Source organism: Rhinatrema bivittatum, chromosome 3 (assembly GCF_901001135.1).
Source record: "Rhinatrema bivittatum chromosome 3, aRhiBiv1.1, whole genome shotgun sequence".
In the NCBI taxonomy this organism is placed as follows: Eukaryota; Metazoa; Chordata; class Amphibia; order Gymnophiona; family Rhinatrematidae; genus Rhinatrema; species Rhinatrema bivittatum.
This window is the reverse complement of record NC_042617.1, coordinates 179,435,761-179,457,815: the sequence shown is the minus strand read 5'-3', so window position 1 is coordinate 179,457,815 and position 22,055 is coordinate 179,435,761. Positions and strand designations below refer to the sequence as shown.

General features: G+C 38.6%; 1 protein-coding gene across 10 annotated transcripts in view; it reads right to left on the bottom strand.

Moving 5' to 3' along the window:
- Nucleotides 1–22,055, bottom strand: part of CEP170 (centrosomal protein 170) — a 350,277-nt gene that overhangs the window by 97,077 nt on the left and 231,145 nt on the right. For 4 of the 10 annotated variants that reach the window (XM_029593969.1, XM_029593977.1, XM_029593971.1 and 1 more), the window contains 3 exons: nucleotides 19,910–19,960; nucleotides 13,470–13,737; nucleotides 8,107–8,284 (listed from right to left, as the gene is read on the bottom strand). In XM_029593969.1, coding sequence (XP_029449829.1) covers nucleotides 8,107–8,284; nucleotides 13,470–13,737; nucleotides 19,910–19,960 — 497 coding nt within the window. The remainder of the gene's footprint in view (nucleotides 1–8,106; nucleotides 8,285–13,469; nucleotides 13,738–19,909; nucleotides 19,961–22,055) is intronic. The other 6 variants (XM_029593974.1, XM_029593979.1, XM_029593978.1 and 3 more) reach the window with 4 other exon arrangements.

Sequence of the window (22,055 nt, the reverse complement as noted above, 5' to 3'; positions counted from 1 at the left end):
CTCCCTCATTCCTTGTGCCTATCCTTAGGACTCAAGATCAAAGAAGATGACATGTTCTTTCGCACTTCCAAACCTCCAGTAGTCAATGTGGCTCTATGGTCCTTGTGCTTCTATAATGGTTTGGTGGACCTAGACTATTTCTTCAATTCATAAAGACTATCTGCAAGGATCTTAAAGGCCATAGACAACATCCTAGAACCCAGGCACTTGTAGCAGGTCTTATATTGGTCTGTAATGGACATCTTTTGCCTACAGTCTGATCACGTCTCCAAGCCGCTGGCCTTCTTTCTTGACTGATTTTGCTTCATCTATTTTTCAAAGGGAGAAGACATTTTGAAAGGTAGAAGGCTCATATAGAAAAAAAAATTCCTGACTGGGAAGGTATATCAGAGAATGCGACAGAAATGGGGCTCTCAAACTAGATTGCTGAAAAATAAAGAAAAGAAAGAAAAGATGAAAAACCTGCTAAAATTTTAAGAGGGAAGAGAAAACAGGGATGCACTTTCATTTGAAATGAAAGGAAAAAAATGAAGTTTTCTTTTGTTTTGTATATAAAGTACTGCGGTAATCCAAGATGGTGCATTTCTCAGATCAGTTGCTACCATTTTGGAATATGGCAGTGAAGGAGGAGTGGCTGGGGATTGCTCCTACTTCCTTTGGACCCTGGAGCTGAGGTAAGATGTGGAGAGGGGGATCTAGGCATGGGGGGCTGGTAACTTTTTTTTGGTGTGTTTAGTTGGCAAGCAGATGGATGGAGATCAGTAGCTAGGTTTTAAGGCATGCTGCCAATAGCATGCACTACAATATTTTAATGCATGCTATTGGAAAATAATGCACACTAAAAAAAATGTAAACAGAACAATTCTACCTACAAAATGAAATGATAAATACCTCTCCTGTATACCCCTAAGAGAAAATAATAGTAAGGTCGAAAAAGAATTGCTCTGAAGTAATGCTGTATGAAAACCACTGTGGTAGCTGACAGAAAAAACCCACATCTATTGCTCTTGGTATAAAATGATCAACTGAGGCATGCTTTGCAGCTGCAGAGATGAGGGAAATGCTAAGCATGCTTACAGGCACCTTAGAGTTTTTCTGAAAACAAATTGTGTCAGCACTATCAGATTCCCTATCAATGTAATAAGGTAATTTTTCCGGTCTTCAAAGAATAGTCGATTACAAGAGAAGTATTACATGAGTTTACAGATGTGAGACTCTACCTCCCATATCTAATGAATGCAGAAATTCATTAAAAAAACCCCAACAAAACCTTCCAAGACTCAGAGCAGCTTATCTCAGAAAAGTTGCAAAGGTGTTAGATTAGCCTTTTTTTTTTTTTAATTTAGAACAGAGTAATACATTATCAACTTCATTACAATAAGTATTATCCATATTCACTCTTTCCTACTATGCATAAGTGCTCTCATCTTGTCAACAGAAATTGATTGCTTGAGGCATTCTGAGCATGCTTATTTCATGTCACAATTACATAAAGTGAAGAAGCTAAAAATGTTTGCTCATACTTTAGTCACCACTCGACTTTATACTGAAAAATGGTTAAAACCATGCACACAGCCCTAGTCCAAAATAAATGAGAGGGAAATAGCATAAAGAAAAAATACAACTCTTGGATTTATGCACAAATGGTTTTGTACTTGGAAACAAAATAAAATGCTACGGGGGAGTTAAGGAAGTGTCACATCCTGAAAACTAAAAAAACAGCAAAACAGGATCTCATACATCTTTTGCCTTTTCTTCCCTCTCTTAGTAATGCACTGCACAAAAAAGGAGTACTTTCAGACTCAGAATTCAGGATTAAGAGAATTGGGAGAAATTTGCCATTTCAGTAGGATATTCCCATCATATTTAGAATTGCAATTCATTAAGCAAACTGCATCTCTGTCATGTACACTAGATGTACCAGAACAGGGGTGGCCAACTCCAATCATCAAGAGCCACCAACAAATCAGGTTTTTAGGATAAGGCAGTGTATACAGATCTATGTAATGCATATTCATTGTGGATATCCTTAAACAGCCTATTTAAGGCTCTTGAGGACTGAAACAGGTCACTCCTGTACTAGATAGTTACTACTGCTATCCTCCAGTACAAATTATTTAATTCATAGAGGGAATGGCATCAGCCCAAAAGAACAGCATGAAATCATTGGGTATCATTACCTTCTTTCACAAAAGTCAGAAGGAAACCACTATTTCCATTCTTACAATTATGCTATGGTAATAAGCATTCTCCCATTTAATGAAGAACATTAACTCAAATGAGACAAAAACCAAAAGGGTCAAATGCTCATTTACTCCTATGCATGTCTAACAATTTCACGTCTAATAAGGGTGAAAATCAGAACACACAACCTATCAGCTAGATCTGTCTGAAATTCTTTACATCACATCAACATCAAATCTGTCAAATGGATGCCTCTTTTAAATTGGTTTGCAGTGCCATCTATGTGTGACATTCATGCTGCACCTACTCAAAATGCAGCTGTCAGCAAGTTCTAATAATCTGGGAACCATAGTTAACCTCATACTCTGAGTTGGTGATCTGAAGCTACTAAAAGGGCCTGCCAGGGGTCTAGCAAGTCTTTCTGCTCATCCCCAATGGGTACTGTATGCTTGCCATGTACTCCCATGGAAGAAAGTGGGGTTGGTGGTTCTGCATCGTGATTTCTCTTGTATTCTTCAAGGCTTTAATAGGTGGGTCTGCGCCGACTGGCCAGAGCCCAACCCATAACTGAAGCGCCGTCCACCCACGAAGGACGGTGGGACGTAAAATGGGGAGAGAAGAGGTGCGCGATGCTAGCGAGCGAGCCGGGGCGCGATCGGGCACACCCCCCCTTACCCGCGCAAGCATGTGGCACTAAGCCACGCCCCGGGCTTCGGCGCCGATAGGGAGCGGCGCCGGCTGATAATGTCAGCGGCCCTTTAAAGGGCTGCGACGGAGGCCAGAGATCCCTCTTGTTGACCGCGCGCCTGAAAATAGCTTTTCATAAGAACATAAGATTTGCCATACTGGGTCATACAAAGGTCCGTCAAGCCCACTAATCCAGTTTCCAACAGTAGTCAAGCCAGGTGATAAGTATCTGGCAGGAACCCAAGGGGTAGATAGATTCCATGCTGCTTATCCCATGGATAGGAAGTGGATTTCTGCAACTCCATCTTAATAATGGTTTAAGGACTTTTCCTCCAAGAATTCCAGAGCTTAATTATGTGATGAGTAAAAAAAAATATTTTCTCCAATTTTTTTAAATGTATCACCTAGTAACTTCATTATGTGTGTCCTAGTCTTTATACTCTTTGAAAGAGTAAACAACTGATTCGTGTTTACCCATTCTAATCTATTCATTATTTTATAGACTTCTATCATATCTCCTCTCAGCTATCTTCTGACTGAAGAGCCCTAACCTCTTTAACCTTGCCTCAAAAGGGAAACGTTCCATCCCCTTTATCATTTTGGCTGCCCTTCTCTGTACCTTTTCTAATTCTTTTATATATATGTTTAAGCTGTAGTGACCAGAACTACATACAGTAATCAAGATGTGCTCACACCATGGAGCAATATAGAGGCATTATGTTACTCTCTGTTTATTCTCCATTCCTTCCCTAATATCATCTAGCATTCTATTTGCTTTCTTGGCCACCATCGCACACCAAGCAGAGGATTTCAACATACGCACATTGACACCTAGATCCTTTTCTTGAGTGGTGACTCCCAATGTGGAACCTTTCATTGTGTAGCTATAATTTGGGTTGCTGTCCCCTACATTCATCACTTTGCACTTGTCCACATTAAATGTATTCTGCCATTTGGATGCCCAGTCTCCAAGCTTTTCCTAGGTTCTCTTGCAATTTCTCACAATCCTCTTGTGATTTAACAACTTTGAATAAATTTATCATCATCAGCAAATTTGATCGCCTCACTCGTTCCGATCTCTACATCATTTATGAATAAGTTAAAAAGCAGTGGTCCTAGTACAGATCCAATGGGTATTCCACTATTTGCCTTTCTCCACTGAGAAAACTGACAATTTAGCCCTACTCTCTGTTTTCTATCTTTTAACCAGTTCTCAGTCCACAATAGAACATTCCATCCTATCCTTTGACATTTTATTTTCCTCAAGAGTCTCATGAGGTACTTTCTTCAATGCTTTCTGAAAATCCAGTTACACTATATCAACTCTCAACTTTATCCATGTTTATTCACATCTTCAAAAAATGTAGCAAATTGGTGAGACAAGGCTTCCCTTGGCTAAATCCATATTGACTTTGTTCCATTAAACTAAGTTTATCTATTGTTCAGTAATTTTGATCTTTAGAATACATTCAACCATTTTTCCCAGCACTGATGTCAGGCTCACTGGTCTATAGTTTTCCCAATTATCCCAAACACTTTTTAAAAACTGGCATTACATTGGCCATCCTGCAATCTTCAGGTACAATAGTTGATTTTAATTATAGTTTACAAATTACTAACATTAGGTCTGCAATTTTATTTTTCAGTACTCTGGAGTGTATACCATGTGGTTGAAGTGATTTGCTACTCATTAATTTGTCAATTTGCAATGGTACATCTTATAGGTTCACTGAGATTGGTTCAGTTCCTCTAAATCAACACCTTTAAATATAATTTCTGGCATGGGTATCTGCCTTACATCTTCCTCTGAAGACTGAAGCAAAGAATCCATTTAATCTTTCTTCTATGGCCTTATCTTCCATTAGCACCCTTTTATGCCTCGATCATCTAATGGTCCAACTGATTTCCTCACAGGCTTTCTGCTTTGACTGTACCTGAAAAAGTTTTTACTAGGAATTTTTGCTTCCACAGCAAGCATCTTTCCAAATTCTGTCTTTGCCTTCCTTATCAATGCTTTGCATCTAACTTGCAAGTGCTTATGCTGTTTCCTTCATTCTGATCCCTTTTCCATTTTTTGAAAGATGTTCTTTTGGCTAGAACATGCTGGCACCTTTTTTAACAAGTGGAATCTGGTCTGGGCTTTCAAGATGGTATTTTTAAACAACATCCATGCCTGATATACACTCTTGACCTTTGCAGCTGCTCTTTTTATTTTTTCCTAATCATTTTTCTCATTTTATCATTATCTCCCTTTTGAAAGTTAAATGCTATCATATTTGATTTTCTTAGTGTCCTCCCTCCAGTTATCAAATCAAATTTGATTATGTTAGATTACTATTGCCAAGTGGCCCTAACACCATTACCTCTTTCACCAAATCATGTGTTCTACTAAGGATTAAGTCTAAAATAGCTCCCCCTCTTGTTGGTTCTCGTACCAGCTGCTCCATGAAGATGTCATTTATTTCATTACTTTCCTTCTTTGAAATTCAGAGGCCTATTGTTACTGTGCTGGCAATTTCTGTTACGTTTTGTTTGCTACCCTCTTGTAACTCTTTGCTGCGTTACTGCTTAAACTGTCTAATACCGCATCTATAGATAAGACGAGAAAAACACAGACTGGCCTTGTAGATGGTTAGAGTTTAAGGATGGGTCTATTTATTACATGTGTTTTCTACTCTTCTGAATTCACAATACCAGCAGGAGGAGGAAAGGGAATATTGGGGAAACTGGAACTACAATACTATAAGATCAGGAAAAGAGAAGCGGGTTCCAGCCATATGCCACCATCATGAAAATCCCTCTTAGTTCTCAAGGAAGATGCTAAGCATGCAGTTTTTTTTAATAAAATGGTTAAATAATTTGTTTTATATTTCTAGTGTGTAGGGCTGAGAAGACATGAGTGGTTAACTAGGTTGTTCGTGTGGTGTGAAAGTGGTATTTGAAAGAGAATTTGCAATTGACCAATTCCTCAGACTTAGAAGGCTCTGTTCCACTATCACTGAGAATAAAACACTGGAAAAGATTATGTATAATAGATTGCTAAGGAAAGGATATCCAAAGAAATGCTTGAGAGCTGCTTATAAGCATGCTAATTATGCTAACAGATTTATTTCTAGAGAGCTAATTTAAGATAAAATATTACCTATTTGTGCCCTTAGATTTCCTCCTATAGCTACTAATATTACAAAGATTTTTTGAAAAGACACTGACATATAGTGCAAACCAAAACAATTTACAGGTAAATTATATATTTATGAAGATCTGATATTCACCTTTTCTCAAACTTGGTCTCAAGGCTGATTACAATAAATTTAAATGGTCAGGGGCAATAGAAAAGTTTACAGTCAAAGATTTTATAACAGCATTTACTAGGGGAAGAAGTCTTAAGGACAAAATTGTTTCATCCACATAATGGGGTAGATTTTCAAAGGGTTACACGCGTAACCCCTGAAAACCTACCCCAACCCCCCCCCCCCCCCCCCGCGCGCCGAGCCTATCTTGCATAGGCTGCCGGCGCGAGCAAAGCCCCGGGACGCGCTTAAGTCCAGGAGATTTCCTGGGGGGGGGGTGTCACGGCCAGCGCGTCATTGGGGGCGTGGCTGTGGCCTCCGGACCAGCCCCCGGACCGGACCATGGCACGCCGGCAGCCGGCCCGCGCAAGTTACACCTGCCTCGGGCAGGCATAACCTATGCAACAAAGGTAGAGGGGAGTTAGATAGGGCCAGGGGGGTGGGTTAGGGAGGGGAAGGTGCGGGGGGGGGGGTGGAAGGAAAGTTCCCTCAGAGGCAGGCTGCGCGGCTCAGCATGCGCAGGCTGCTGATTTTGGGCAGCCTTGCGCGCGCCAACCTCGGATTTTAACAGATACATGCGGCTACGTGGGTATCTATTGAAATCCGGCGTACTTTTGTTTGTGCCTGGTGCGCGAATAAAAGTACACGCGCGCGTAGTTTTATAAAATCTGCCCCTGTGCCCTCCACATATGCCCTCTGTTAATTAAATGGGAAATTTCCAATGTGGTAGTTGTAGCATCTGTCCCCAGATGATGCAGACTGCGGCTTTTGTACACCCTATGACTAGAGCTAAGTTTATAATAAGGGACTTTATGGATTTAACTCCACAAATGTAAGTTATTTAGTTGAATATCCTTGTGATTTCTTTTACATAGGAAAAACTAAGACAATATTCACAGACAGATTTGGAACATAAGAATTGTCTTAAACAGAAAAGAATTGAAGCATCTATGGTTTCCCATTGTATTCAAGGTAGCCATAAATTTGAAGATTTGAGATCTTGAATTCTGCATACTATCTTCCCCAAATAGAGAGGTAGAGATATATTTTATTATTAAGAGAAAAATAAGTTTGATTTCCATAAATGTTTTCTGTAGACAACAAGATGAATTAGCCTTTACATGTCGGTGACATCAACTGGCAGCACCCAATGGACTCATCTCCCTTAGCTAGTAGAGTTTTGAGCTCCATTGAGTATGTGCGAAGTTCCCATGTTAGTGTTGCCAGTGAGCCTCCTCACTCTATATCTGAGCTAATTCTAGCTATGCAGTTGACTCTCCGGGGAGGTCAACTATTCATAGTAGAGCTCAAAGCTCTACTACTAGGAGAAACAAATCTGGTCAGTGAGGTTGGATGTTGTCACCCATATATAAAGGCTAATTCAGTGTGCTCATCGATGAAAAATAAAGAAAGATCTTTCAATTCATACTGTAATCCCACAAGAGCTTGAATCGGGACTTATTTTTTAATATAATTTTTTAACATTCTTTGTGAACCAATTCACATTTTTTTTGTCTTTTCATATGTGTACATTATATTCGTTTTAATTAGGTTTTGCACTAATATATTGTTTCCGATTTTTAGATTATATAATTTATCTTTTTGTTACGTGAATTGTTAAAGTTTAGCAGAAGTTTGTTTTATTTTCTCAGTCACTTCTTTCCCCTTTAGACCTGAATAGTACCATTGTGGAGAATACTGTCACAGACAGATAAATTACTCACTTTCCTTAACATTTCTAAACTGCTAGTAAATGTAGATGGCTGAACTGCCTTGACCATCATTTTATGTGAAAGATTAGTGTTCATAAAAATCTATATTTAAATAAAGACAGAAATTAAAAGGACTGGTTGTATGAAAAGATGCACTATGCAAGAATTCATGCAAACAGAGCAGAATTAACTAAAATAAGTTAAAAGTAAAAGAAATAAAGAAAAGAAAGAACCTTAGGTACTTCTTCATGAAGATCTCCTACCTCTTCTCTAGTGTCTATGGCAGAGCCAGGGGTGGTGGCTGCAGTGCTTACTGTGGTACTAGGAGCAGTGCCCGATGAAGTCACTGAATCTATCTCGCCCGTTACATCATTAATTTCTCGAGCAATGAGGGCTAGATCCTGGCTGATCCTGGGAGTAAGAACAAAAGTATTATTTGTTTGCATGCGCAAAACCAAACACATTATATTTTATTTCACAGAAAACAAGTGAACATGCACCTGACAAGCACTTTAGGAACCAAAACAAGAACTGGCTAGAAATGAAATGGTGATGATACAACAATACTTGAGAATGATGTGCTATCATCTCATGATGAATGATGCCCTGCCATAAACACCGCTTGTAGCATGGTTTTCTTGCTCAATCATCCCCTTTTCTCTTTGATAGAAAAGGGAAAAAGAAATCATCCAGAAGTGCTTTAAAAATCCTTTTATTACAAAAAGAAAGACTTTAAGGGTAACTAATGTGCCTTTCATTTATATACAAGAATGCTCCAAAATGTAAACCATAGGAACTGATTCTGATTTAAAATCAGACTCACTCTTTCTTTATATTCTTTAATAAGGTACATGTAAATTAATTCCAAATGTAGGAACTGGGCATGTGATGTCTCTCTATGAATTTAACTCCATATATGTAACGTTAATATGCAGGAATTGCATATCTGCATTATCATTAAAAGCCCAGGTCCCACTACATTAAAAATAGGGAGGGCAATACTCGGTGGTATGGCAAGGGGGAATTTAGCTTGTTAAAATTAAACAGCTAACTTTGGTCTGAACATTTTGTGGGACTTAACCACTGAACATATCTGGCCAAAGTTATGCAGATAAAGTTATCTGGATAACTTTGCCACTCACCAGGCTTTGAAATAGTAGGAAAAAAATCTAGCATGTCAATCAATCAGGTGGTGATCCCTCTCATCCTCTACCTTAAATAAAAGATGTTGACCAAATTTCCACCTACTTGAACCCAAAAAAGCGGCCCACTGGGCTGATTATTAGGTGCCATAGAGCTGACAGCTCCTGGTACATTAATTTATTCACTTCATTCTCAAATTCAGATGAACATGCTCTTTTGAATATCAACATATTTTTTCAAGGTTTTTTTTTTTTTTTAAGTCACCATTTCCAAAAAATAAAGTCTCATATGCTGATTAAAAATTACTGTAACTGCATCAGAAAAAATATTACTGCAAACGTCCATCGTAGCCCTCCAAGTTTCTGGAAGCAAACCTGTTTACAATTCATTGCCAAGAATTGAATGAAAGCAACAAGGAATTCCATGGGGTAGATTGAATTCCTGCTGTTTCAAGGAACAAAACAGAGAAATGAACACTCTCCAGTTGTTATAGTTTTAAAATCTGTCCTGACTTCCATCTCCCATGTTTTCTACGCTCCCTGTTTAATGTAACTTTTACCTTCTACCTAGATGTTAAATTAGTTTCCCCCTGTTCCATTGTAAACCGGTACGATAAGACCTGGTCTTGAGTATCGGTATAGTAAAAGAAGTTAAATAAAATAAATAAATAAATAAACTATGACTGCAGATAAGGACCAAAGGTCTATCTAGCATGCGCCAAATTCCTTTCTATTATAATGTCTTAGACTCTAGTTGGTATCAGGCATCCCCTTTAATTCTCTGTAGCTAACGACTGTCTGGTGCTTATTCCATGTTTTTGAATTTTGTTACTCTGTCTCTATCATTCTCTGTGAAGAAAGAGTTCCTAATATTACTCCTGTGTCTAACCCCCTTGAGTCTTGTTCTATAACTTATTTCCCCTAACAACGCTTGCTTCTTGTACTTTTATACCTCGGAGGTATCTGAAAGTATCATATTCCCCCCTCTTTCCCCTCTCCTCTAGGAAATACAGACTTAGATCCTTAGATCATAAAGCTTTCGGTGTAGACGCTGCACCAGTTTACTCTTTGAACTGCCTCTATTCTGTCTATATTGTAAAAACATAATGGGGCGGATTTTAAAACGAGCGCGAATAGCCTACTTTTGTTTGCGCTCCAGGCGCAAACAAAAGTACGCTGGATTTTAGTAGATACGCGCGGAGCCGTGCGTATCCGCTAAAATCCTGGATCGGCGCGCGCAAGGCTATCGATTTCGTATAGCCGGCGCGCGCCGAGCCGCGCAGCCTACCCCCGTTCCCTCCAAGGCTGCTCCGAAATCGGAGCGGCCTCGGAGGGAACTTTCCTTTGCCCTCCCCTCACCTTCCCCTCCCTTACCCACCCGCCCGGCCCTGTCTAAACCCCCCCTTACCTTTGTCGGGGGATTTACGCCTCCCGGAGGGAGGCGTAAATCCCCGCGCGTCAGCGGGCCTCCTGCTCGCCGGGACGCGACCTGGGGGCGGGTCCGGAGGGCACGGCCACGCCCCCGGGCTGCCCCGGGCCGTAGCCACGCCCCCGGGCCCGCCCCCGGAACGCTCCCGACACGCCCCGAAAACGCCGCGCAGTTCGGGCCCGCCCCCCCGACACGCCCCCTCCGAAAACCCCTGGACTTACGCGAGTCCCGGGGCTCTGCGCGCGCCGGGAGGCATATGTAAAATAGGCTTCCCGGCGTGCAGGGCCCTGCTCGCGTAAATCCGCCCGCTTTTGGGTGGATTTACGCGAGCAGGGCTCTGAAAATCCGCCCCAATATGTGCCATGCTGGGTGAGACCGACAATCCATTGAGCCCAGCATTCTGTCTCGGATAGAGGCCAATCCAGGTCATTAGAAAGTATCTGGCAGAACCTGAAATGATTAAAATGGTCTGATTCTTTTTAATAAAGAGGTCAATATATTGTTGATTTAACTTTTGCAAACTATGGGGCCCGAGATGTAGCAGGAGCAATAAGCTACAGAAATGCAGCGATCATGGCTGACGTGTAAGTAAAGAAAGACTGTAAATCTAATTTCTCATAAAACATTTCAAGGCTATTGTAGCTTTCCCAGAGAAGATTAGAAATATGCATATCTTCACTAATTAATTGCTTGCTATTGCAAAGAAATAGTATTTAAAAACCTGCACACACCATGTCATTTTGAAGTCTGTACTTTACTGGCTTCCTGTGCATATAATAAAGAGGTAACTAAAACGAACTGCCTGTTGTAATGCATGCTGCTGTTCCTTTGGTAATTTTTTCTTTAAACAATCCCAAAGCCAGTTTTTTGTTGCTTATTCCCAGGATAAACAATGGGTTTCCTTGAGTTTGCCTGGATAATAATTGTTTATAAACTTTTCCTCCAGGAATATGTCCAAACCCTCTTTAAACCCAGCTATACTGGATGCCTTGACCACATCTTCCTGAAACAAATTCCACAGCTTAATTTTGCGCTGAGTAAAATCATACTTTTTCCAACTGGTTTTAAATCTGATACCTGCTAGCTTCTTGGCATGTCCCCTACTCCTAGTACTATCTGAAAGGGTAAATAACCAGTATATGTCCAGGTCTGGGAACAGCATCCAGACCTGGACATAATACTCCAGATATGGTCTAACAAATGGCATGCACAGAGTACTGATCCGCAACTGTGAGATCCTCAGATACAGCCCAAGATCTCACTTGTTTGGCGCGTGTCAGTATTCCACCCCTACTATATATTGCTGTCTTGGATTCCTGAATCTCAAATGCATGACTACACCGTTCTGCAATGAATCTTAGTTGCCAAGCGTTGGACCATTCTTCAGCTGCTTGACAGATAAGATTCAGTGTAAAAATCACTGCAAAAATCAAACTACTACACTATTTTAAATCAAAAGTACTAGCAAATGTTCTCCTAAATAATCTAGTTAGCACTTAAAGCAAACAAAATCCTAAAACTCTATTGCATTCTGATTTTGCTTTCATTCCCGAGGACACACTGCCAGTTAAAACTAATAACCTCTAATTTGTTTGCTGCTGTGTTGACCATCATCAGAATCATCTGTGAGCACTGCACAGACACATGTAAACATGAATACAGCACAAACTTTGACTTACTGATAGAGATTCTTAAAAACAGGAGCTTGACTATAGCAAAAGAACCCCCCCCCAAAAAAAAACCCCCCAAAAAAACCACATCCACATCAAGTAAACAAAACCTGCCTATAATACATAATCTTATCCACAATAACAATGATCTATCAACATTTCTAAACAGGTTCGAAATCTTGGCATTATACTAGACCCCAAATTGAATGTGTCAATTCATATTAAATCCATTGTTAAAGCCTCATTCTACAAACTTCAACTGCTCAACCATATTAAGCAGTTACTCGATCCTATTTCTTCCGTATAGTACTTCAGTCCTTGATACTCACAGGAATAGATTACTATAACTCTCTTTAACTAGGTTTACCTCAATCAGTACTATGTCCACTCCAGCTATTACAAAATGCAGCAGCCCATCTACTATCCAACAGAAGATTACATGATGATATTTCTCCAGTTCTCTTTTACCTACATTGATTACCAATTAAATAGCAAATCCAATATAAAACCCTGACTATAATACATAATCTTATCCACAACTACAATAATTCATGGTTAACTGCAACTTTTCATCTTTATATTCCTTGCCAAAATCTCAGGCCAAAAAATCAACTCTTCCTCCAGGTTCCATCCCCCAAATTAGTCATGAGACAGGAACCTGCCTTTTCTATCACAGGCCAAATCCTATGGAACACATTGCCCTCCACTCTCAGCTTTTAAGCAACAATAAGGATTTTTAAAAAAGCATTAAAATACCACCTTTTAAACAAACCTTTCCAGAGCTGTATGAGACACAACCCTATTAATCCTCACCTATATTTTCCCATCTTTCTTTCCTATTGACTTTTATCTAACTTGTTTATTTCTGTTATTTAATGTAAAGATCACTTTATTCTTTTATGTTATTTTATTATTTTTTTTGTATGTCTATTTAATCATGAATGTACTTTGTAACTCACCCCGAACACTGGAGGGCGCGGGCAATAAATACTTTTAAATAAAGAAAAGAAAATAGTTATTACATTTGCCCACGCATTTTATATACTTGATAGATGTTTGGTTTTGTTGGTATACTTTACAGTAGTTACATTAATTCATTTTTTTCTCCAAGTTCTATTTGTGTGTATGGTTCAAAATAAGTCACAATAAAAGGTGTATACAGCTTTTATTCTAATGTAAAAACAAAATAAATAATATGTATTAGGACACGAAAGTAGACAGAAATAAGACCCAAAGAAGCAGCAACTGAGCAAGGAAACTCGTATGATGACATTTTGAGCAATCTAGTTAAGTATTGCTGGTTTAAAAACAACTATCATTTCTCATCCTCTTCTCAGAATGAGTAAAATACCTACCTGGCTATTTCTGCGCGATGAGCTGTCCAGTCTCGAATATAATCTTCTTGTTCTTTTATTCTTTGTTTCAGCGTAAAGCCAGTTGTTGCTGCTGGTGGTGATGCTGTAGCTGTTATCCCAGGGCTGGTCCCAGTGTTCTGCTGTCTTGGGTTTTTTAAAGCTGGAGAAGTACGTAGACGAGCATGTTTAGGGGAGTTCCGATTAGACCCAAATTCATCTTCTGACGTGGAAGCATAATCTGGGGGGAAGCGCCTCCATCTTGAATTTACTATGAACATGCCCAACATATAAAAAGAGGTACAAATTATTAGAACACATTTTGAAAAATACTTACAATGCTTATGACTTAAAACAGAACAGCAGACACGCACCGCAACTTCTCAACATCAACCACAAAGCAAATTATCTCATAGGAATGTTCACATACCACACCTAAACAAAAGCACTCTAGTTGTGGGTAAAAAAAGAACAAATGAAACTGTATTAAATGTGGAAGAAGATACTATTTATACAGTGCTGCATAGAAAATCTGGTTCAAATTCCTCTTGAAAAGCCAAATCTATACAACTCAAATACAGTAGAGGGTCAGTCCATAAAAATAAGCTACTTGACTGCACTTTTGTATAGGTTGCTGAATTTTCTGATTGAAAACATTTATATTATGAGAACAATTTTCAAATGATTTTACCTGGTTATTAAGCTGTTATCTGGGTAAGATGAACAGCTAGAAAATTCCCTCCCCCTTAGCAAGTAAAAGTGGCCCACGTTGCAAAGGGATGGGGATGGGGCCAAAAAGCAATGCACAAGGAGTACCCATGGCACACATGAGATGGCTAATATTTAAAAGGAAACTTTGCTCATAGCACAGTTAAAGGAAATCTACATGTATGTTTGAGAAGACATACCAAAATTAAATCTACAAGTAGAAACTCCTTGTTTATATACTTATATGATTACTTTGCAGCATTTCTCTATTTCAGTTGCACTTTACTATGTTAACTCACAGAGGTAAATATTAAAAAGATTTGTCTACCTAAGTATCCCCCTGCTGAATGGGAAAAATTTTTTCCAGGCAAACTTTTCCCCACACAAAATGAGGTGGAGCTGGAGGCGTTCCAGGAGCACGATTATACTTTAGCCAAACTACACTGTCTGTTGGGCATAAATACATGTCCTAAACTTAGCTGGACAACTTTAATCAGGTATATTCAGCGGCAGTTTTACTCAGATAAGTGCTGCTCAATATCCGGGTAAAGTTAACTAGATGAAAATATCCAGTTAACTTTGCCACTCACCGGCCTTTTAAATATGGATTAGAGTGGTCCATATTAAAAAGTTTATGTGAGCAAACTCCACTTTTACCTGTATAAATCTGGTCCTTTACATGGATAGCCCCCCTTTTATACAAAGTTACCAGACAAAAAGGGAGTAAGGCTGGAGGTGTGGTGGGGGCAGGCTAAAATGTTTATTCGGATAGTGCTATAATGAGCACTACCAGGCTATGTTTGTGCATAAAAGTCTGTCTGTATAAATAGCTGGCCTAAAGTTATCCTGAATACTTTACCTAGATAACTGTACCCAGAAATTCAGCAAAATACTTATCTGGATAAATTCCGCTGAATATTTGAATTAAATTATCTGGGTTAAGTATCTGGATAACTTACCTGCTCAATGAGTTATTGAATATAGACCTCAGTTACCTCATAATTACATTACAGGACATTTTTAATACTTCTACAGTTTTGGGATGCAATCATAGAGAAAAATATTCAACCCTTTGAAAACTGTCCTTTATTTAAGAACATAAGAAGTTGCCATACTGGGTCAGACCAAGGGTCCATCAAGCCCAGCATCCTGTTTCCAACAGTTTCCTCAACAAACTACATGTACTAATATCCTTTACTAGGGATGTGCACACTAATATGTTTTCATCTTCATTTCATTTTTTTTTTTTTTTTTTTTTAGATTTTTGGAGTTTTTTATTTTTTGGCTCATTTGAAACTAAACGAAAACAAGCTTATTGGTAATGTTTTATACTTTTGTTTCAAACGAATGCATATCCCTATCTTTTACTACAGTAAAGATGCCACTCCTTATTTCAGCTAAACTGAAATAGTAGTGGCCGCTAAACTCCAGACTTTTCTGGATAGCACTGAAGGTTTAGAATTCTTTTTAATCAAGATTCAGGGAGGACCACAGTATGGAAACATAAAAACGTTATGGGAGAAAAAGACCATATGGCCTATCTGCCCATCCACTCAATTAATTCAGTATTACAATTCTTATCACCTTCTCAGAGATCTCCTGTATTTATTTTATAAGAACATAAGACCTGCCATACTGAGTCAGACCAAAGGTCTTTCAATCCCAGTATCCTGTTTCCAACAGTGGCCAATCTAGGTCACAAGTACCTGGCAGGATCCCAGGCGTAGAGAGATTCCATGCTGCTTATCTCAAGAATAAGCAGTGGATTTCTGCAACTCTACCTTAATAAAGGTTAATGGACTTTTCCTCCAGGAACTTATCCAAACCTTTTTAAACCTCCAGCTTCACTGAGATGTGTTTCAGTTATTCTGATTCATCACCTCTGAATATCATTTCTGGCATGGGTCTCACTCTTACATCTTCCTCAGTGAAGCAAAGAATTCATTTAGTCTCTCGGCTATGGTTTGTCATCCCCAAGTGTCCCTTTTACCCCTTGACCATCTAATGGTCCAACTGACTCCCTTGCAGTCATTTTACCTCAAATATATATGAAAAAGGTTTTATTATGATCTTTTGCTTCCATGGCAAGCTTCTTTTCAAATTCTCTCTTTGCCTTCCTTATCAGTGCTTTGCATCTGACTTGCCAGTGCTTATGCTGTTTCCTGTTCTCTTCATTTGGATCCCTTTTCCATTTCTTGGAAAATGATCTTTTAGATATTATAACCTCTCTTACCTCACACCTTTCAACCATGCTGGTAGTCATTTAGCCTTCCTTCCACCTTTTCTAATGCATGGAATACATCTGGTCTGGACTTCCAAGATGGTATTTTTAAACAACATCCATGCCTGAGCTAAACTCTTAACCTTTGCAGTTGCTCCTTCAGATTTTTCCTAACCATTTTCCTCATTTATTCATAGTCACCGTATGGAAAGTTAAATGCTGTCGTCGTAGATTTCTTTTTTACGCTCTCTCCAGTTATGCCAAATTTGATAACATTGTGATCACTATTACCAAGTGGCTCCAACACTGTCATCTTTCACATCAAATTCTGTGTTCCACTAAGGACTAGGTCTAAAAGTTTCCCTTCTTGTTGGTTTTTGTACCAGTTGCATCATCTAAGAACTTTATTTCTCTAAAATGTCCTAATGTAATATTGACCCAGTCAATATTGGGATAACTGAAATCACCCATTATTACTGTGCTGCTGATTTTGTTAGCTCCCTTAATTGGTAGAAGGTTAGGGAACTGGGCAAAGGCCTGAGTGCGTTGCCACGCGTGTATTGCAAAATCCCCACCCCTTTGCACGCACCAGTATAAAATTGGGTGTGCATGTGCACGCACACATGGATGCCTGTGCGCCGCGTTGAAAATTTACCCCTAAGCAAATAGAGCTGAAAATACAACCTGTGTATATTGTTTTCTCATCCCATCCAAATACTGTCCCCCCTCTACCCAAGGAATGCCTCCTCAAAATGCAGAAAATGCATACTTTTAACCATACTGGGGGAAGTCAGTTTTCAGACAGCTAATTTAGAATTTGAAAATTGTCCTCTATAGCCTTGATTCACTGAGACTTTTCTCCGGTTCTGTGTCTATGGGAGAACAACTTAGTGCATCATGATCTGTGTATTTCAAATCAAAGCATCAAGCATTTCTACTGTGGTGATACTAAAGTTTGTTAGAGAACTTTGTGGATCAAATGACTATTGGGGTTATTGTTTTGTACATTTATAAATCCTGCCTGGCAAAGCATAACAAAAGCTTTTAGTACATTTCCTTGTACAGATTGCACCTTAATCTATTCCATGCATGATTTTATAGACTTCTATCATATCCATCTTTGGCTGTCTCCTCTATAAGCTAAACAGTCCTAACTTCTTCAGTCTTTCCTTGTAGGGGGTGCTGTTTCCTCCCCTTCATCATTTTGGACTCCCTTCTCTGTACCTTTTCCAGTTCAGCTATAACTTTTTTGAAATGTGGTGACCAGAACTGCACACTGTATTCTAGGTGTGGTCTCACCATGGTGCAATATAGAGATATGATGACATTCTCCATTTTATTCTTCATTCTTTTCCTAATAATTCCTAACACTGTTTGCTTTTTTGACCCTACCACACAGTGAGTAGAGTATTTCAAAGTATTGTCCATAATGATGCTAGATCCTTTTTCTGGGTGGTAACTTCTACTATGGAACCTAACATCATTAACTACAGTGTGGGTTACTTTTCCCTAATGCATCACTTTGCACTTGTTCACATTAAATTTCATCTACTATTTGGTTGCCCAATCTCTCAGTCTCGCAAAGTCTTCCTGTAATTTCTCATAATCTGCTTGTGAATTCACTATTCAGAATAATTTTGTGTCACCTGCAAACTTAATCCCCTCATTCATCATTCCATTTCCCAGATCATTTATAAATATATTTAAAAAGTACATATCCCTGAGATACTCCACTGTTAGCCTTTTTCCACTGAGAAAATTTACCATTTATTCCTACTCTCTATTTCCTATCTTTTAACCAGTTTGCAATCTACAATAAGACAGTCTCCTATCCCATGACTTTTTGGTTTTTTTCAGGAGTCTCTCATGGGAGACTTTGCCAAATGCCTTCTGAAAATCCAAATACACTATATCTACTGGTTCACCATTATCCACAAGTTTATTAACACCTTAAAAAAAACCATGTAGCAGATTGGTGAGGCAAGACTTACCTTGTGTATATTCATGCTGGTTGTGTCCCATTACATCATACATTTCTATATGTTCTGTGATTTTATTCTTTAGAATAGTTTCTATGATTTTTCCCAACAATGAAGTCAGGCTTACCAGTCTATAGTTTCCCGGATCACCCCCTAATGCTTTTCTTTAGAGATCACTGGCCACCCTTCAATCTTCAGGTACAACAGATGATTTTAATATAGGTTACAAAATATTAGTAACAGATCTCAATTTCACTTTTTAGTTCTTTCTGGTGTGTATACCACCAACTGGTCCATGAGATATGCTACTCTTTTTTGTCTATCTGCCCTACTACATCATCCAGGTTCAATGAGATTCAGTTCTTCCAAATCATCACCATTAAATACCATTTCTTCCCAACATCATCTTCAGTAAACACTAAAGCAAAGAATTCACTTAGTCATTCCATTATGTACTAAGTGCCCCTTTAAAGCCTTGATCATCTAATAGTCCAACTGTCCTTACAGGCTTCCTGCTACAGATATATTAAAGTTTTATTACTAGTTTTAGCCTCTTGGATGAAATCATAAACTAGCTCATATTTTGAATGCTTTCTTGCCCCCCCCCCATCTCAAAGTCAATAAAAGTTTTGACAAGAAGCATGTTCAGCAAATGGCATAGTAGCAGCTTGTGTGTGACTGGTGAATTGATTTTTTCTGCTCTAAATGCCTTTCCATATAATGTCTCAAATCAGACCATACAGTGGAGTCTGGTTTTGGAAACCAGCTCTTTTATTCTCATTTTGGAAATGCACTCAACTCTTATAGGCAGAGTAGCCAGTTTTCCCAACCGGGTGCTATTCCCCCTCCCAAGCAGTTTATATTATTGCGTTCTGCCTCGCATCTTCCCTGCAATTGTTGGTGTTTTCTGTGATCTTGTGATTGCTTCTATTTTTTAGCTGCTGCTGCCATCATAATCAGTGTTTCCCCATAGCTGCCAATTGCATGGCTAACTTACCAACTCAGAGCTGCCTGGCATGGAAAATACTTACAGGACTGCAGAGGAACTATTGTGCTATGCTGCTCTGAGTTAGTAAGCAAAGACATATGTAAAGATGCTACAGATTCTAAAAAAATGACAACTCACTTTGCAGAACCAAATCCCGAGCTGACTCTGGAAAAGGGGGGCTTTTTTTTTTTGTTTGTTTTAGTAAGTTAGTGCAAACCATGTTAACAATAGAATAATATATTTTTATTTTCAGAAAGCAGGCAAGAAATGTACAAAACAAACTTGATTGTAAGAACTTTTAATGAACTGACCCTAAAAACGTTTACAGAGGTTTATAAAAATATATATAATGGTTTCTAACAAATTTATTCCAAAATAACTGAAAAAGTAGGTATTAAGCATGTAAAACAAATTAAAATTTCATAAAGAATTGGTTTAAATTCAGACTGTCAATTCAGCACTGTACAATACTAGTAAAGTCAAATTTAAAAATTTGAAACAGGGGAAAATAACAGATTAATAAAAAATGCAATTTGAAGTACTCTACCACTGAAAGTTTCAGCTCCAGGATCTAGGTCAGGGAGAGGCTGAGATTTCTCTGTGTATAAAATAGTGTTTTTCATGTTAATTTTAATGAATACAACATTTAGATACACAATTTTTGTTTGAAAACAAATTCTATGAGTTGTGGTATGCATTTCTTCCCAAAATAGTGCAGGCAGGTGAAGTCCAAGATAATCACACAAATTAAAAAATGCCTTCACCATATGCTGTTTAATTTATTGTAATTTCTTTAGTTACAATACATTAAACAGCATATGGTGAAGGCATTTTTTGATTTGTGTGATGATTTCTTACCATCACCTATTTTTTCAATTAGAAAAAAAGAGCTGCACTAAAACTGAATTTTATAACAGTCCGCGCAGGGCTATAGTCTGCAAGTAGAAAGTGTGTGGATATTTTAGCTCAAATCTTCAGAGAGAACTTATGCATGAAAGTCCACTTTGAAAATTAGCAGGTATGTACGTACCTCTGTGGGGCATATGTGCACACATTCAGGGAGCGAGTATAAATGTGTATGTGTACATTTACATGCCCCCTACCTCAACTCCACTCCCACCCTCCTTCCTGAAACACTTCTTTGTAGTACACATACAAGAATGTGCAGAATCCATTCTGTGTATACGTTTATACATAGAAACCCCAAAACAATTTTCAAAAGTCGATTTTATATGCACAAAACTGGGTTTTGTATATGTAAATGCTTTGGAAAATTCAGTCCTTAATTTGTACATAAGTTTTAATTGACAGAAGTTCTTACTACATAAAGGATGCATAAGAATAAAGCATGAAAGTGATGAAAAAAAAAAATCAAAGGATGCAATTAAACACTGAGTAGAACATAACATTTTTACAAGCAGAAAAGCCCAAAGATATCAAACTTATTTGACAATTTAAAATTTCTAAAAAAAAAAAAAAAAAAAGACCTGAGGTGCGATATGCACTTATGTAGAATGTCTAAATCTAACTTAGAGGCTGATGTACACAGTATTTACCACAGCTTAGTGGCCACTTGTGCATAATTTTGAATGGATACTAATGAGTTTGGAGATCATTAATATCCTTACCAAAATAGCATGAGACATTTTGCTTATGTTTCTAGCCATAGCAACAAGAAAATCTAGCCCAGAAAGTGGTTATTCAAATGAACCGCCATAGGGATTTAAAAGGCATGAGTGTCAAAGGAGTTCCTGAGGTCAGCTGGCACCATTTTGGAACCTGGATTGGACAGGACTGGAGCAAATAGGGATCATTCCTGCCCCTAGAACACTATTCCCTTTACTAGGACAAGCTTTTACGGGTATGGGGAGGGTGGGATATGGAGGGGTAACCCCAAATTAAGATTTTGATTGATTTCGGTAGAACAATAGGGGCAGGATTTCAAAAAGGGGTCACATATTTAAAGCCTGTGAAAGGGTAGGGTTGGAGGGCCACTAGACCACCAAATGTTACATACACTTGGGGTGGGGGGGAGGCAAGGGGAGAATACCTTACATGAGCTTGAGGGCCCTATAAATCCCCACAGCACTTCACACAAATGGCCACTTCTTGTGCCCGCAAGTAAAAATAATTAAATCTTGTTGAGATGTAGTTTTTCTTTTTTTATGGTGAAAATGGGCCTGTGAAGCCTTTTTTGCATGTCCATGTTCGCAAAATTGCCCAGTAATAAGGTGCTTTGCATCACAACTGCTCATTAGTCAAGCTGAATAAACTGTCGTGTGTAGCAAACTATGTGCAAACGTTTATTCCTGCAAAGCAAACATGGACACTTTTTTTTTTTAATGGATTTTGAAAAAAAGTTGTGAAAAAGTTTGCTCAAAATACCCACACTTGATTTTTTTTTTTAATGCTTTTATGGGCATTTTGTAAAAAAGTTTTGCAAGTTAATACATCAGCCTGTTAATGAGTACTACAATTAAAGACATACGATATTCTTTCAAGAATTTCTTCAGATACAAAACTAATTAGAAAAGGCAGAGGATAAGGCTTTCATCAGATACATAAGTGAAAAGATGAAGACAATATGGTTATCACTCGTGAATGTGATAACCATATTGTGGTTATAACAATTGTGAAAGTGTGTACCATTCGATTATTAGGAATGTAGACAGCTGGGTGGCTGGTGGGCGTGA